The sequence below is a fragment of the Nothobranchius furzeri genome, chromosome 13 (genome assembly GCF_043380555.1).
Source record: "Nothobranchius furzeri strain GRZ-AD chromosome 13, NfurGRZ-RIMD1, whole genome shotgun sequence".
Taxonomy (NCBI): Eukaryota; Metazoa; Chordata; class Actinopteri; order Cyprinodontiformes; family Nothobranchiidae; genus Nothobranchius; species Nothobranchius furzeri.
Genome location: NC_091753.1, coordinates 59,025,111 through 59,037,175, shown reverse-complemented (window position 1 = coordinate 59,037,175; position 12,065 = coordinate 59,025,111). Strand labels below are relative to the sequence as shown.

The 12,065-nt window shown below is 49.6% G+C and overlaps 1 protein-coding gene across 2 annotated transcripts in view; it reads right to left on the bottom strand.

Moving 5' to 3' along the window:
- Window positions 1-2,883: 2,883 nt before the first annotated feature.
- Window positions 2,884-12,065, bottom strand: part of tyw1 (tRNA-yW synthesizing protein 1 homolog (S. cerevisiae)) — a 38,368-nt gene continuing 29,186 nt past the window's right edge. For both annotated transcript variants that reach the window (XM_015950728.3, XM_015950727.3), the window contains exons 14-16: window positions 11,898-12,008; window positions 4,197-4,364; window positions 2,884-3,380 (exon numbers count right to left, since the gene is read on the bottom strand). In XM_015950728.3, the coding sequence (XP_015806214.1) occupies window positions 3,159-3,380; window positions 4,197-4,364; window positions 11,898-12,008 (501 nt within the window). In that variant the 3' untranslated portion in view covers window positions 2,884-3,158. The remainder of the gene's footprint in view (window positions 3,381-4,196; window positions 4,365-11,897; window positions 12,009-12,065) is intronic.

The following is a 12,065-nucleotide window of genomic DNA, read 5'->3' as shown; positions in this document are numbered from 1 at the left end:
CCCTTTTCCGGTCGAGAACCATGGTCTCAGATTTGGAGGTGCTGATCCTCATCCCAGCCGCTTCACATTCGGCCGCGAACCTACCCAGCAAGAGCTGAAGGTCAGAGCTGGATGAAGCTAGGAGGACCACATCATCCGCAAAAAGCAGAGACGAGATTCTCCTGCCACCAAACTCGACACACTCCACACCACGGCTGCGTCTAGAAATTCTGTCCATAAAAGTGATGAACAGAACCGGTGACAAAGGGCAGCCCTGCCGGAGTCCAACCCTCACTGGGAACAGGTCCGACTTACTACCGGCTATGCGGACCAAACTCACGCTCCTCTGGTAAAGGGACTGAATGGCCCTTAACAGAAAGCCACCCACCCCATACTCCTGGAGCATCCCCCACAGGGTGCCCCTGGGGACACGGTCATAAGCCTTCTCCAAATCCACAAAGCACATGTGGATTGGTTGGGCAAACTCCCATGCCCCCTCCATCACCCTTGCAAGGGTATAGAGCTGGTCCACAGTTCCACGGCCAGGACGAAAACCACATTGCTCCTCCTCTATCTGAGATTCAACTATCGATCGGACCCTCCTCTCCAGTACCTTGGAGTAGACCTTTCCAGGGAGGCTGAGGAGTGTGATCCCCCTATAGTTGGAACACACCCTCAGGTCACCCTTCTTAAAGATGGGGACCACCACCCCGGTCTGCCACTCCCTAGGAACTGCCCCCGATGACCACGCAATGTTGTAGAGACGTGTCAACCATGACAGCCCTACAACATCCATAGCCTTAAGATACCCAGGACGAACCTCATCCGCCCCCGGGGCTCCGCCGCTGTGTAGTTGTTTGACTACCTCAGCAACTTCTGCCCCCGAGATCGTACAGTCCATCCCCAGGCCTCCCAGCTCTGGTTCCTCCTCGGAATGCGCATTGGTGGGATTGAGGAGCTCCTCAAAGTATTCCTTCCACCGTCCGACTATAGCCTCAGTTGACGTCAGCAGCTCCCCATCCCCACTGTAAACAGTGTGAGCGAGTTGCTGCCTTCCTCTCCTGAGGCGCCGGACAGTTTGCCAGAACCTCTTTGGAGCCGATCGATAGTCTTTCTCCATGGCCTCACCAAACTCCTCCCACGCCCGAGATTTTGCCTCGGCAACTGCCACTGCTGCACCCCGCTTGGCTATCCGGTACCTGTCTGCTGCCTCCGGAGACCCACAGACCAGCCACGCCCTGTAGGCCTCCTTCTTCAGCCTGACGGCTCCCCGAACCTCTGGTGTCCACCAGCGGGTACGAGGGTTGCCACCACGACTGGCACCGGCCACCTTACGACCACAGCTAGCAACAGCCGCCTCGACAATCGCAGAGTGGAACAAGGCCCACTCGGACTCAATGTCCCCCACTGCTCTCGGGACGTGGTCAAAGCTCTGCCGGAGGTGGGAGTTGAAGACCGTCTTGACAGGTTCTTCTGCCAGGCGTTCCCAGCAGACCCTCACTATGCGTTTGGGTCTGCCAGGTCTACGCGGCATGTTCCCTTGCCATCTGATCCAACTCACCACCAGGTGGTGATCAGTTGACAGCTCCGCCCCTCTCTTCACTCGGGTGTCCAAAACATACGGTCGCAGGTCAGATGATACGACTACAAAATCTATCATCGACCTGTGACCTAGGCTGCCCTGGTACCAAGTGTACCGGTGGGCATCCTTATGTTCGAACATGGTGTTCGTTATGGCCAAACTGCGGCTTGCACAGAAGTCCAATAACAAAACACCGCTCGAGTTCTGATCAGGTGGGCCGTTCCTCCCAATCACACCCCTCCAGGTCAAGCTGTCATTGCCCACGTGAGCATTGAAGTCCCCCAGCAGGACAATGGAGTCCCCTGATGGAGCACTATCTAGCACTCGTCCCAGGGACTCCAAAAAGGGTGGGTACTCTGAACTGATATTTGGCCCATAAGCACAAACAACAGTCAGGACCCGTTCCCCGACCCGAAGGCGCAAGGAAGCTACCCTCTTGTCCCCCGGGGTAAACCCCAACACACAGGCAGAGAGTCTCGGGGCTAACAAAAAGCCAACCCCAGCCCTCCGCCTCTCACCCGGAGCAACTCCAGCAAAGTAGAGTGTCCAACCCCTCTCCAGGTCTCGGGTTCCAGAGCCAATGCAATGTGTCGAGGTGAGTCCGACTATATCTAGCCGGTACCGCTCAACCTCTGCCACAAGCTCCGGCTCCTTCCCCGCCAGCGAGGTGACGTTCCATGTCCCAAAAACTAGTTTCCTTGTCCGGGGATTGGACCGCCAAGGCTCCCGCCTTGGTCTGCCACCCGATTCACATTGCACCGGACCCTTCATGTTCCTCCTGCGGGTGGTGGGTCCACAGTTGGACGAGCCCATGTATCCGGTTCGGGCTGGGCCCGGCCGGGCCCCATGGGCGAAAGCCCGGCCACCAGGCGCTCGCTCACGGGCCCCAACCCCAGGCCTGGCTCCAGGGTGGGACCCCGGTAACCCTCCGGGCCGGGTACTCCGACTCTTCGTTTTCACCACCATGAAAGATCCTTCGAACCGTTCTTTGTCTCACCCTTCACCTAAGACCAATTTGTCATGGGAGACCCTACCAGGGGCACTAAGTGCCCCAGACAACATAGCTCCTAGGATCATTAGGGCACTCAAACTCCTCCACCACGATAAGGTGACGGTTCAAGGAGGAGGCTGATTTACTGAAAAGCTGAATTATATTAAGTATTAAAATCATGAAAAAGACATAAAACGAGCCGACGACATCTTCAGAAGATCTTTTCAACGCTGCTGAAAAAAGAAAAAAAAAAGCTGCAAATTCAAAAACACAAAATATTTTTTTTTATGTTTTTATTTTCAAACTGAACAAAAACAGAAATTAGACAGAATGAAAATTTTGGGCTGAATTTATTTTTATGAGCACGAGAAGAACGGTGGTGATGCTGAAATCCCAGAACAACGAGGCTCTCTGTGCAGCTGGGATTACAAACACCAGATGACACAATCCAGATTACAAAAATACAGAATGAATCTAAATCTGCTCCAAATAAACCAGTTGGAGATGTTGAAAGTGACACCGAAGACACAAATAAAACCATAAAGAAGAAGAAACTCACATGCAACCCAAACGTTGTCCTGAAACTACGCCTCAGCGTCTGCAGCTTCAGCATCCGGAGACATCTTTGGTTTTGTTGCGGCGCTGAAAGCGCGTGTCGGCCGGATCAAAGCCCTGCTCCTGCGCTCCGAACAGAGCCCAGCTGGGAGTCCGGCTCATGTAGTCCGAGGCCGAGAAGGTCCGCTGACCCCCGCTCTCCTCGTGAACCACAACTAGCTCCTGAAAACGCTCGTAGTCGATCCAGGTCCACCACTCCCCGTCAACCTTGAACTAAAACACAAACAAGCAGGAAAGTAGATTATTCCTGATGTTTTAGTTACTCTCAACACCGAGAGCCGCTGCTTCATCAAGGACCAACACCTACTAGCAGAAGTGATGATGTTCCTCACTGATGGAGCAACAACTCTCCTGTGTTTGATGTGTTGTGTTAGAAAGCATCTGCACCACTAATCAAGCCGGAGAAGGAAAGCCTTCCGGGAATTATGTTTCCCATCATGAGAAACGATGATAGCTATGCAGCCGGCCTCCCGGATAACAGATCCGTCCTGCTCGGGTCTGAGAGGAGACCCAACTGGATCCCGAAGGAACCAACAGAATAAGAGGCATGAAGACGCCAGGTGAAGACGCCAGGTGAAGACGCCAGGTGAAGACGCCGGGTGAAGACGCCGGGTGAAGACGCCAGGTGAAGACGCCAGGTCCCTTAAACGGAGACGGCTGTAGACGCTCGAGCAGAGGCGACCGCTCCGGCGGTGGAGGACAACCGTCAGATCGAGTCCTGCAGGGAACCAGAAAACGCTCGCTTCCCTCACACACACGTAAAGATGGCCGACCTCTTCCTGGCGTGACACGACTCGCTCCCATTTCTGAAAAACCTAAAGATGGCATTGATCACTCATGGCTGCAGCGGAGCCCCGAGCTGCGTTAACGTTTCACATCGCTGATTTCAGACGCAGCACAGCTGGACTTTAGACGTCTCAGGAGGTGGAGGCTCTGTGTGATGGGTTAGGCTCATGCAGGATTACAAACGTCCTGTCAGCTGGAGCAGAGGTCAAAGTTAACATGTAGGTGTCATGAAGGTGATCCTACCTTTGTGTGAGCAATGAGCAGGCAGTTGGAGTGCTCGTGCTCACAGGCGATCTCGTACCGAGGCAGCATGTCAGCTAGCTGCTGGACGAAGGCGACCACCTCCTGGTGCCACGGGACGTTGGCCATGGTCAGGCTGCTGGCGGCGCTTTCCCCGCAGTACGTCACACCCTGGAGACCCGCACAGAGAAACACATGACTCGGCTGCTGCGCTCCAGATCTCAGACCCTGATGCTCGAGAACCTGGTAGAGCCTTTTTAAGGAGGACTGCTCTTCAAACCTAAAGCAAAGCAAGTCTTTGCAGGAGCCATCGACCCTTAAACGTATTACTGGATGAAGGGAAATGATTGTTTTTACAGGTCTAACATCCCTTCCAGTGTTATTCTGGCTCCTACAAACAATCCTGTACTCTGAATTTATCCTAAAACATTTATTCGCACAACCAGGAAAGACTGAAATATTCAAGAGCCCATTATTGGCAGACCAGAGAATCCGACGCCGAGGACCATTCCCATAACTACAACAGGGTGTCCAATTACAGGATCAGGACTCTGATCCATCCGAGCCCCTCCGGAGCTGGTACCAGCAGCACCCTCTCAGCAGGAACAGAAATACAAACAAGGTGACCCGCATCATTACGTTTGTTAGGCGACAGCAAGGGCCGGCCGGAGGCCAGGGCAGGAACGCTGCGCGGAGCTGATGAATGACCTCGGAGGTATCCGGCACACCCGGGGAACCCGGAATGAAGATCAACGCTCCTGGATCAGGAGCAGCTGAAGCAGGAATAGGAGCAACAGGAGAGACATATATTTGTTTTATCAGCTCAGAGGTCTCAGCGGCCCTCAGTGGTTCTTCCACTGGTCAACATCAGTGTGTGCGTGTACATGTGTGTGTGTGTGTGTTTGCGTGCATGCACGTACATCGCACCAAAGTTCTTCACCCTCTCATCCTTTGATCCATCACCTCCAGCAGCTAAACGGTCCTGATGCTGCGCTGAGAGGGTGAGTGTGCTGCACCAATGCTAATCTATTAGCTGACGGGTTGCTAACACAGGTGGACAGAAACAAAGTGGCTTCACTAGATGCATGCCGTGTTTTACTTGCTTTTCAGTAAAAGCTGCTGAGAACAACAGGATGAAAAGCATTTCTGTCTCCATCTGCTTGATTCGGACTGCATCCTGAAACTCCCGACCGTGTCACTAGTGAACGGAGCGTCTGCACCACGTCTAAACCAAAGCACTGAAGAGCATTCTCATCTCTGATTAGGGCATTTTTACATTTCCTCTTCGTTGATGTTCTTTTCAGCACAAAGTTTCATGGCAAACACAATAAAGATGTAAAAAACAACTGATTTTATTTTGAAGGCACGACTCGGAGGAAATACAGCGGCCTGGTTTGGGCCTTGGAGACTAAAGCGCTGCAGTGATCTGCAGATTGTACCAATTCCTCTTACATTTGGATCTAAATGAAGCACCGAATGGTCCCACCCTCGTTTTCTGTGTCTTTCAGGCTCTCTGATGACATGGCGAGTACTAAAGGTAACGTTAGACAAGAAGGTCCAAGAAGGCCACGCTGCTAAAGCGCTGATCTTCCATCAGTTAGCAGCGACGACTCTGTCGTCAGCCCAAGGCAGGAAGCACCAACTACTGGGCTGGCTGGATCGCTGGCGGCTCCTTCACCTGTTTGGGTAACGGGCGGCAGAATAGAGCTCAAAGGTAGAAAGAAGGAGGGGAAGAGTTAAGACGGTGGAAAAGGAGATAATTAGGTGAAGAAGAGACTCCAGAGAGACGGGAGTGAAGGTTCATCCTGGGCCTTGCCGCACACGCCGCAGTAATAAATAAAAGTAGCAACAAGTGAAGATTTTCAGAGAAGAAAAACGTACAAATGAAAAAGGTGCTCATGATTCTTCTAGCAGTACGTTAATGAGCTAAACCATTTAGGCTGATTAACCGCTGAAAACAGGCGACAAATATCTGAGGAGTCACTCAGAGATTACAAACGAAAGTTAATCAAAGCAAAGAAAACATCAGAATATTTGTAGCTAAGATGCTAATGCTAACAACGTTTGTTCCGGCCGTTGTGTCCTTGAGCAAGACACTTAACCCCCCTTTCCTGCTGGTGGGGGTCGGAGGGACCGGCGGCGTCAGTACGCCCCAGGGCAGCTGTGGCTACATCGTCGCTCATCCCCACCAGCGTGTGAATGGGTGAATGACTGTGTTGTAAAGCGCCTTGGGGGGGGTCCAGGACTCTAGAGGGCCCTATATGTAATACAGGCCATTTTTACCAATGTTCCAGAGGCCCCCAGACTCTGGACCTCTCTCCCTCTGAGCCTGAGGCCAGTGGACTCAGTGGTCTCCTTTAAAAAGCAGCTGAAGTCTCACCTGCTCAGGTGGGTTTGCCTGAAGGTTAAAGCTAGAACAGAGAAGCACTGGCCCAGAAACAGTGGAAACCAGTAGGCTACACAGTAGGGTTGTCACGGTAACCGGTGTAGCGGTAAACCCCGGTAAAAAGTTGACAATAATAATAACCATCTTGTTTTTTTAAAACTATATTATCTCGGTGGATTACCGTGGCTGCGGTGTAGGCGCGGTGACCCTTACCAGCCACCGTACCATCTGCTGAAGTTGCCGGCGGCACATGTGCACTTTGTTGTTTACAACCAAAACTTTCTTGAAGCTAAAGCTGAAATAATGGCCAAAGGAGGAGACGGCAGCACTCAGGACATTTTTTATCCCTCAAAGAAGGCAAAGTGGGAAGTACGGGCATCTTTAGGATATTTGAAGAATGCCGAGGGACAGTTGATAGAAGACGGCTATCCTGTTTGCAGCACGAGCAGAAAAAGTGTCTGTGAAAGGCAGCAACGCTTCAAATCTCATGACACATCTGCATGACCATCACCCACAACTCTACAGTCAACGCAAGGCAAGCTAACGTTAGCGTTTTAGCTAAAATGCGTGATCCGAGGATTTGGGTTGAGGGAGAATGCAACGAGTCGCTATATAAAGCAGCCGCAGCGCCGCTACCTGCATATAAACCGTGTCGCGGACACCCCCATGTTGAAATGACGCTATGCATTACGGGGCTCCCAGGGGCAGATAAGAGTTGGTCTCTCTCCGAGAATAATTATGAATTTAACAACGATTACTGCCTGATGACATTTTCCCACATCTGCAAAGCTCACTGGAAGGACACAAACCGAGGACAATATTTTCCTGATATAGGGTTTATTACTCAAGTAAGGGTAAAAAAGTATCTGATTAGAAGGCTACTTGAGTACTGAGTATCATCTGATCTAATATTTTTAAAATGATGACATCAAACCATCGACATATATACTGGACAATTCATTTCCATAGGCTCCAATAACACATTTTTGTGCCAAAGTGGGAGGTGGCCACCACCACCATTTTGACTGTGTCACAGGTTCCGTCAAGCCCAGACAATTCCACAAAAGGGAAGAGAGGAGGAGCTGAGGGTGGGGCTGTAAGGCTGGGATCAACTGACGACACCCGGTCGAACTAGCTACAAGCTAACCTGAAGCTAACGCGGAGGTGGGAGCTAAGCTAACAGAGGTAGCAACCTAGCTACAACCGGAGTTAACTGTGCACAACACCAGAGCTTCTGAGTCAGAGATACGCCGGGCTGACCGCTGGGTAAAACCGGGTGGAACACAGAGGTCTCCCGAGACCTCCACAAGCCGATAGTGGGAACCCAGCTCCACCAACATGTTATATTTCAACCCATTTTCTAAAGTGCAGCATTATGTTAAATGCACTGGGTTTTACCCTATTACATTTAAATTTCATGGTTAAACAGTACATGTTAAAATCTAAGCTCAGCTCGGCAGTGACCTAAAATACATAAATATAATTTTACTTACCAAAAAAAATGAAGTGGAGACTCCTTGGACGCTCTATTAGTGCAATTAATGCCACAGCAAGTCATTTTGTCCAACAATTGCACAAAAAATATCCAAACAAGAATACACACACACAGAGACTCAAAATCCCGGAGCAGTTTCCAGGCCAGACCGAGGCTCTACTGAGGCCTTTCCCCGGAGCTAGCTCTGCGGTCACGTGGGTCTGATGCTCATTAATTATACAGAATTTTAGGCTTTTAATACACTTAAACAGAAGAGTGAGAAAAACATTCACCCCCCTCAGAGTTGTCATGAGTGTAAACTAGATCATTTAAACCAAAAACATGTTCTGGTACCAGGCTGTAAACATGTTTATTTCTGCTGTGAAATTGGTATTTTTAACATGGGAGTCAATGAGGATTTGCTCGCTTCTGACACCAGCCCCTAGTGGATGAGGGTGGAACTGCAATTTTTGGTACTTCCGGGTTGGAGTCACTGTTTGAGCTGCATTGTGGGGGCTTGTATCAAACAGACAAAAAATAAGAAGTTATGGGCAAATGTTGCTATTTTAAAGACTAAAGGGGAAAAATGTAAACAAATAAACAACATAATTACAAAATAACAAATTGTAGGCAAAATTCAGTCACAAACAGGAAGTTAATATCACCAACCGTCCTGTTTTATTAAGGCGCATCCACGTAAACGGCCCAGTCTGCAGATCCAAGATGATTTTATTTACTTACAGGATTATAAACAAGTGACAACGCTAACGGTGCATTTCTATGTAAAAGTCATCCATGTTTCTGTAACGTAATACTGTACGCATGTCTGGATGCCATGGTCTGCTGCCTGCAGACTAATAACGCTTCTCAGGTGAAGCTAGGAGTTAGCGCACGGAAGCTGCTTCTGAAAACTCCTCATCCGTTTGTTCCGGTCCGGATAAACGAGGGTTAAAGAAAGTAAAAGCCACAGAAGCGGAGCGCGGCGGCTCTCTGAGGAGAATGTGAGGTAGACAAACAGCCTCGTGTGATCTGGAGTGTGTGTGGGACGAAGGCTGTTCAGCAGCGTTGAAGGTGATGGACGTATGAAACGGGAGACAAGAGGAGGATGAATGTATTCATGAGCGCAGGATGGGGTCAGAGGTTGGGGCCGTCTGTCGTCTCCAAGTCGATCCGACGAGGGAAGATTAGAATAAAACTCCTAAAGAGATTCCTGAATTCAGCCTTACAAACCCGCTTCTCCCTCCAACGGGATCATGTCCTCATATGATGCTCTGAATAACTCTCTCAGACTCAGCCGTTGCCGTGGCAACCGCAGCTCAAACTGCCACCAGGTGCCACTTCCCCACACTATTAATAATCCCACGTTCGCCAAATGATGGTGGTAAGGTCAGCGAGCTACGGAGCCCACCCCTCAAACATCTGCAGGGAGGATCGTTTCTTATTCATGGCGTCACGTCGTCTCGCTGGAGTCCGACTTGCTACAATCACAGCTCCGTGGTCCCGGACGTGGAAAAAAGATCTGACACGAACGCTTTAGCTGCTGCTGTAAATCACCTCACTTCTGTCTGCCGGACTGATACGCTAACGGCTAGCTAAGGCTGCATGACACTGGAGGAACTTCACTGAGTTTTCCTCGACCTGCGATGAGGTTATGGACGCCTAAAGGTTACGCTGCACCGCTGCCTTCTGGATGGCGTGTGACACACAGCGGGAGGTAAATCACGTTCTTCCAGATCAAATCAGCATCTTATGCAGCGTAATCGTAAATGTAGACATGACAAACTCTACTGTCCATCTTGAAAATGATAAATGAAGTCCAACCACTGAGAAAGCAGAGCCATCCTGGACAAAACGGCCATTTTACTTCCACAAGTGTCCACTGAAGGGCCTGCGTCACACACCTACTACTGTCAGCACCACTGAGTAGGTAGTTGTGTTCCTTCAACCGGAAATAAGACGCTTGGATTTTATGAACCCCGCCTCCACCTGTGTGAACTCTGCCGGCAGCAGACCCGGAGACCACAGACTGCAAAGCGTGCACCACATGCTCGTTAGAGGAGCTGCAGTCAGCAAAACGCACGCTCCTGTGAAGTTGGAGCGCTGGAAGGAGAGGCTGATGATCTCCAGTGGGTTAGTGCAGGAGGGGAATCAGGTGGACAATGAGCCAAAGCGGGATCGACCATGGTTTTCCCGCTCCCCACCCTGGTCCTGAATACCTGGCATGATGTGCAGCATTCTGGGCAGAAGCAGGAGGACATTCTGCCTCACAAATGCGGAGATCCAGGCTGGAGTCATCCGCCTTAAAGGCTGCCCCTGAGCACCTAAACTCAGCCAGAACCATGAGGAGGACCGGTGCATAGAACCAGGTGGGAATCCCTGCAGGACCCATCTTCAAATGTGCGTTACCAGCTCCTAGCTTAGCTTGTTTAGCGGCTACCTAAAGACTCCTCATGTGCATACGTCACGGCACGCACTCTCACAAGCTGAGGTGGTGGCGGTCCGAACCCCTTCACAATAAAAGTCATCTCTACCTCTACAACAATCGTGGCAAAAAGTACAAGACTCAGTTGTTCAGCCAGAAGATGAGAAAACTGGATATTAACTTATAAACAAGAAAAGTTTTATTTTGACTAAAATGACAAAAAGCATCTTTAAATAAGCCAAAAATAAACACTTCAGGCAAGAAAGCAAACGACTTTTTCTTCTCTGCAACGTTGTCTCAGGGAAGACGAAACTCCGCCGGCGCGTTGCTTCTAGGGATGGGTACCGAATTCGGTACTTTTTAAGGTACCGACCGAATTCCATAGAACCGACCGAGCACCGATTCACGTCATTTCAAACGGCGCCTCGTTTCGGTACCCGTCCTTCATAACGAGAACTAGCCTAGACAGCTGCGCATGCGCAAGAGCGTTATGTCGTCGGTCGCTGTGAGCCAGTTGTAAACAGAGCAGCATGGTAGAAAGAACGCGCTAAAGCTTGGGTCCACTTCACTAAATGTGATGGGTAACTGGGTGATGATGAAACCAGCGACAACGATCTAAGTGAGACATCCTCATCTTAAGCTGCTCCGGTAGGTAAATAAAAGGTTTAAGGTAACGTTAGCTTGATATGTTAGCTTCCGTTCCGCTAATGGTGCGTTCGCTTTCTCTTCGGAACTCCGAAATTCTGACTAGAAGAACCTGAACACGCTCTAAAGTTTGGCTTCACTTTACTAAATGCGACGGGTGATTGGGTGAAGATGAAACCAGCGACAACGATCTAAGTGTGAGGCATCATCGTTTTAATCTGCTCCAGCAGCTAAATAAACAGTTTAAGATAACGTTAGCTTGATATGTTAGCTTCCATTGCCACCATTGTTATCAGCTAATGGTGCGTTCGCTTTCTCCTCGGAAATTCTAACTTCCCAGTAGGAAAAATCAAATGAAAAAGGACGGCAAAAGGAATGAAGATACACAGTAAATTTAGTTCACAGTGAAGATGTTTGCTTCAGTTTAATTATCAGCTTATAAAACTACAAGGACGATGTTAAAATACAAACAGTTGTATGTTATTTATCGTGATATTTATCAAATATTGTTATATATTGAGAAAAATATATATTTAATTATAAAAGAGAATTAAAATAATAAACACTCAAAAGTATTGAAAATTGGTACCGTTAAGTACCGGTATCGACTCGTAGGTACTGGGAATTAGTACCGAATCGATTCAAATGTCAAAGGTACCCATCCCTAGTTGCTTCGCAGGAACATGAATGCTTAAGTACGTCTTTGAATAAACAGCCTGCAGTTTAGTGGTTTTGGAAAGGATTTGTTCCAAACAAATACAAAAGCGGGAGTCGTACCTTGACTTCGATGAAGTCTGGCTGTCCCAAAGTGATGAGCTCAGCGTACGCCATCATCTCCTCCACGTTCCAGGCCTTCACCAGCGTCAGCCTGTACACCGTCCTCTGTCTCTGAGGGGACAAAGACACAACCGGGTTTGGTCCTGGACGTCCACACACGAGAGGGAC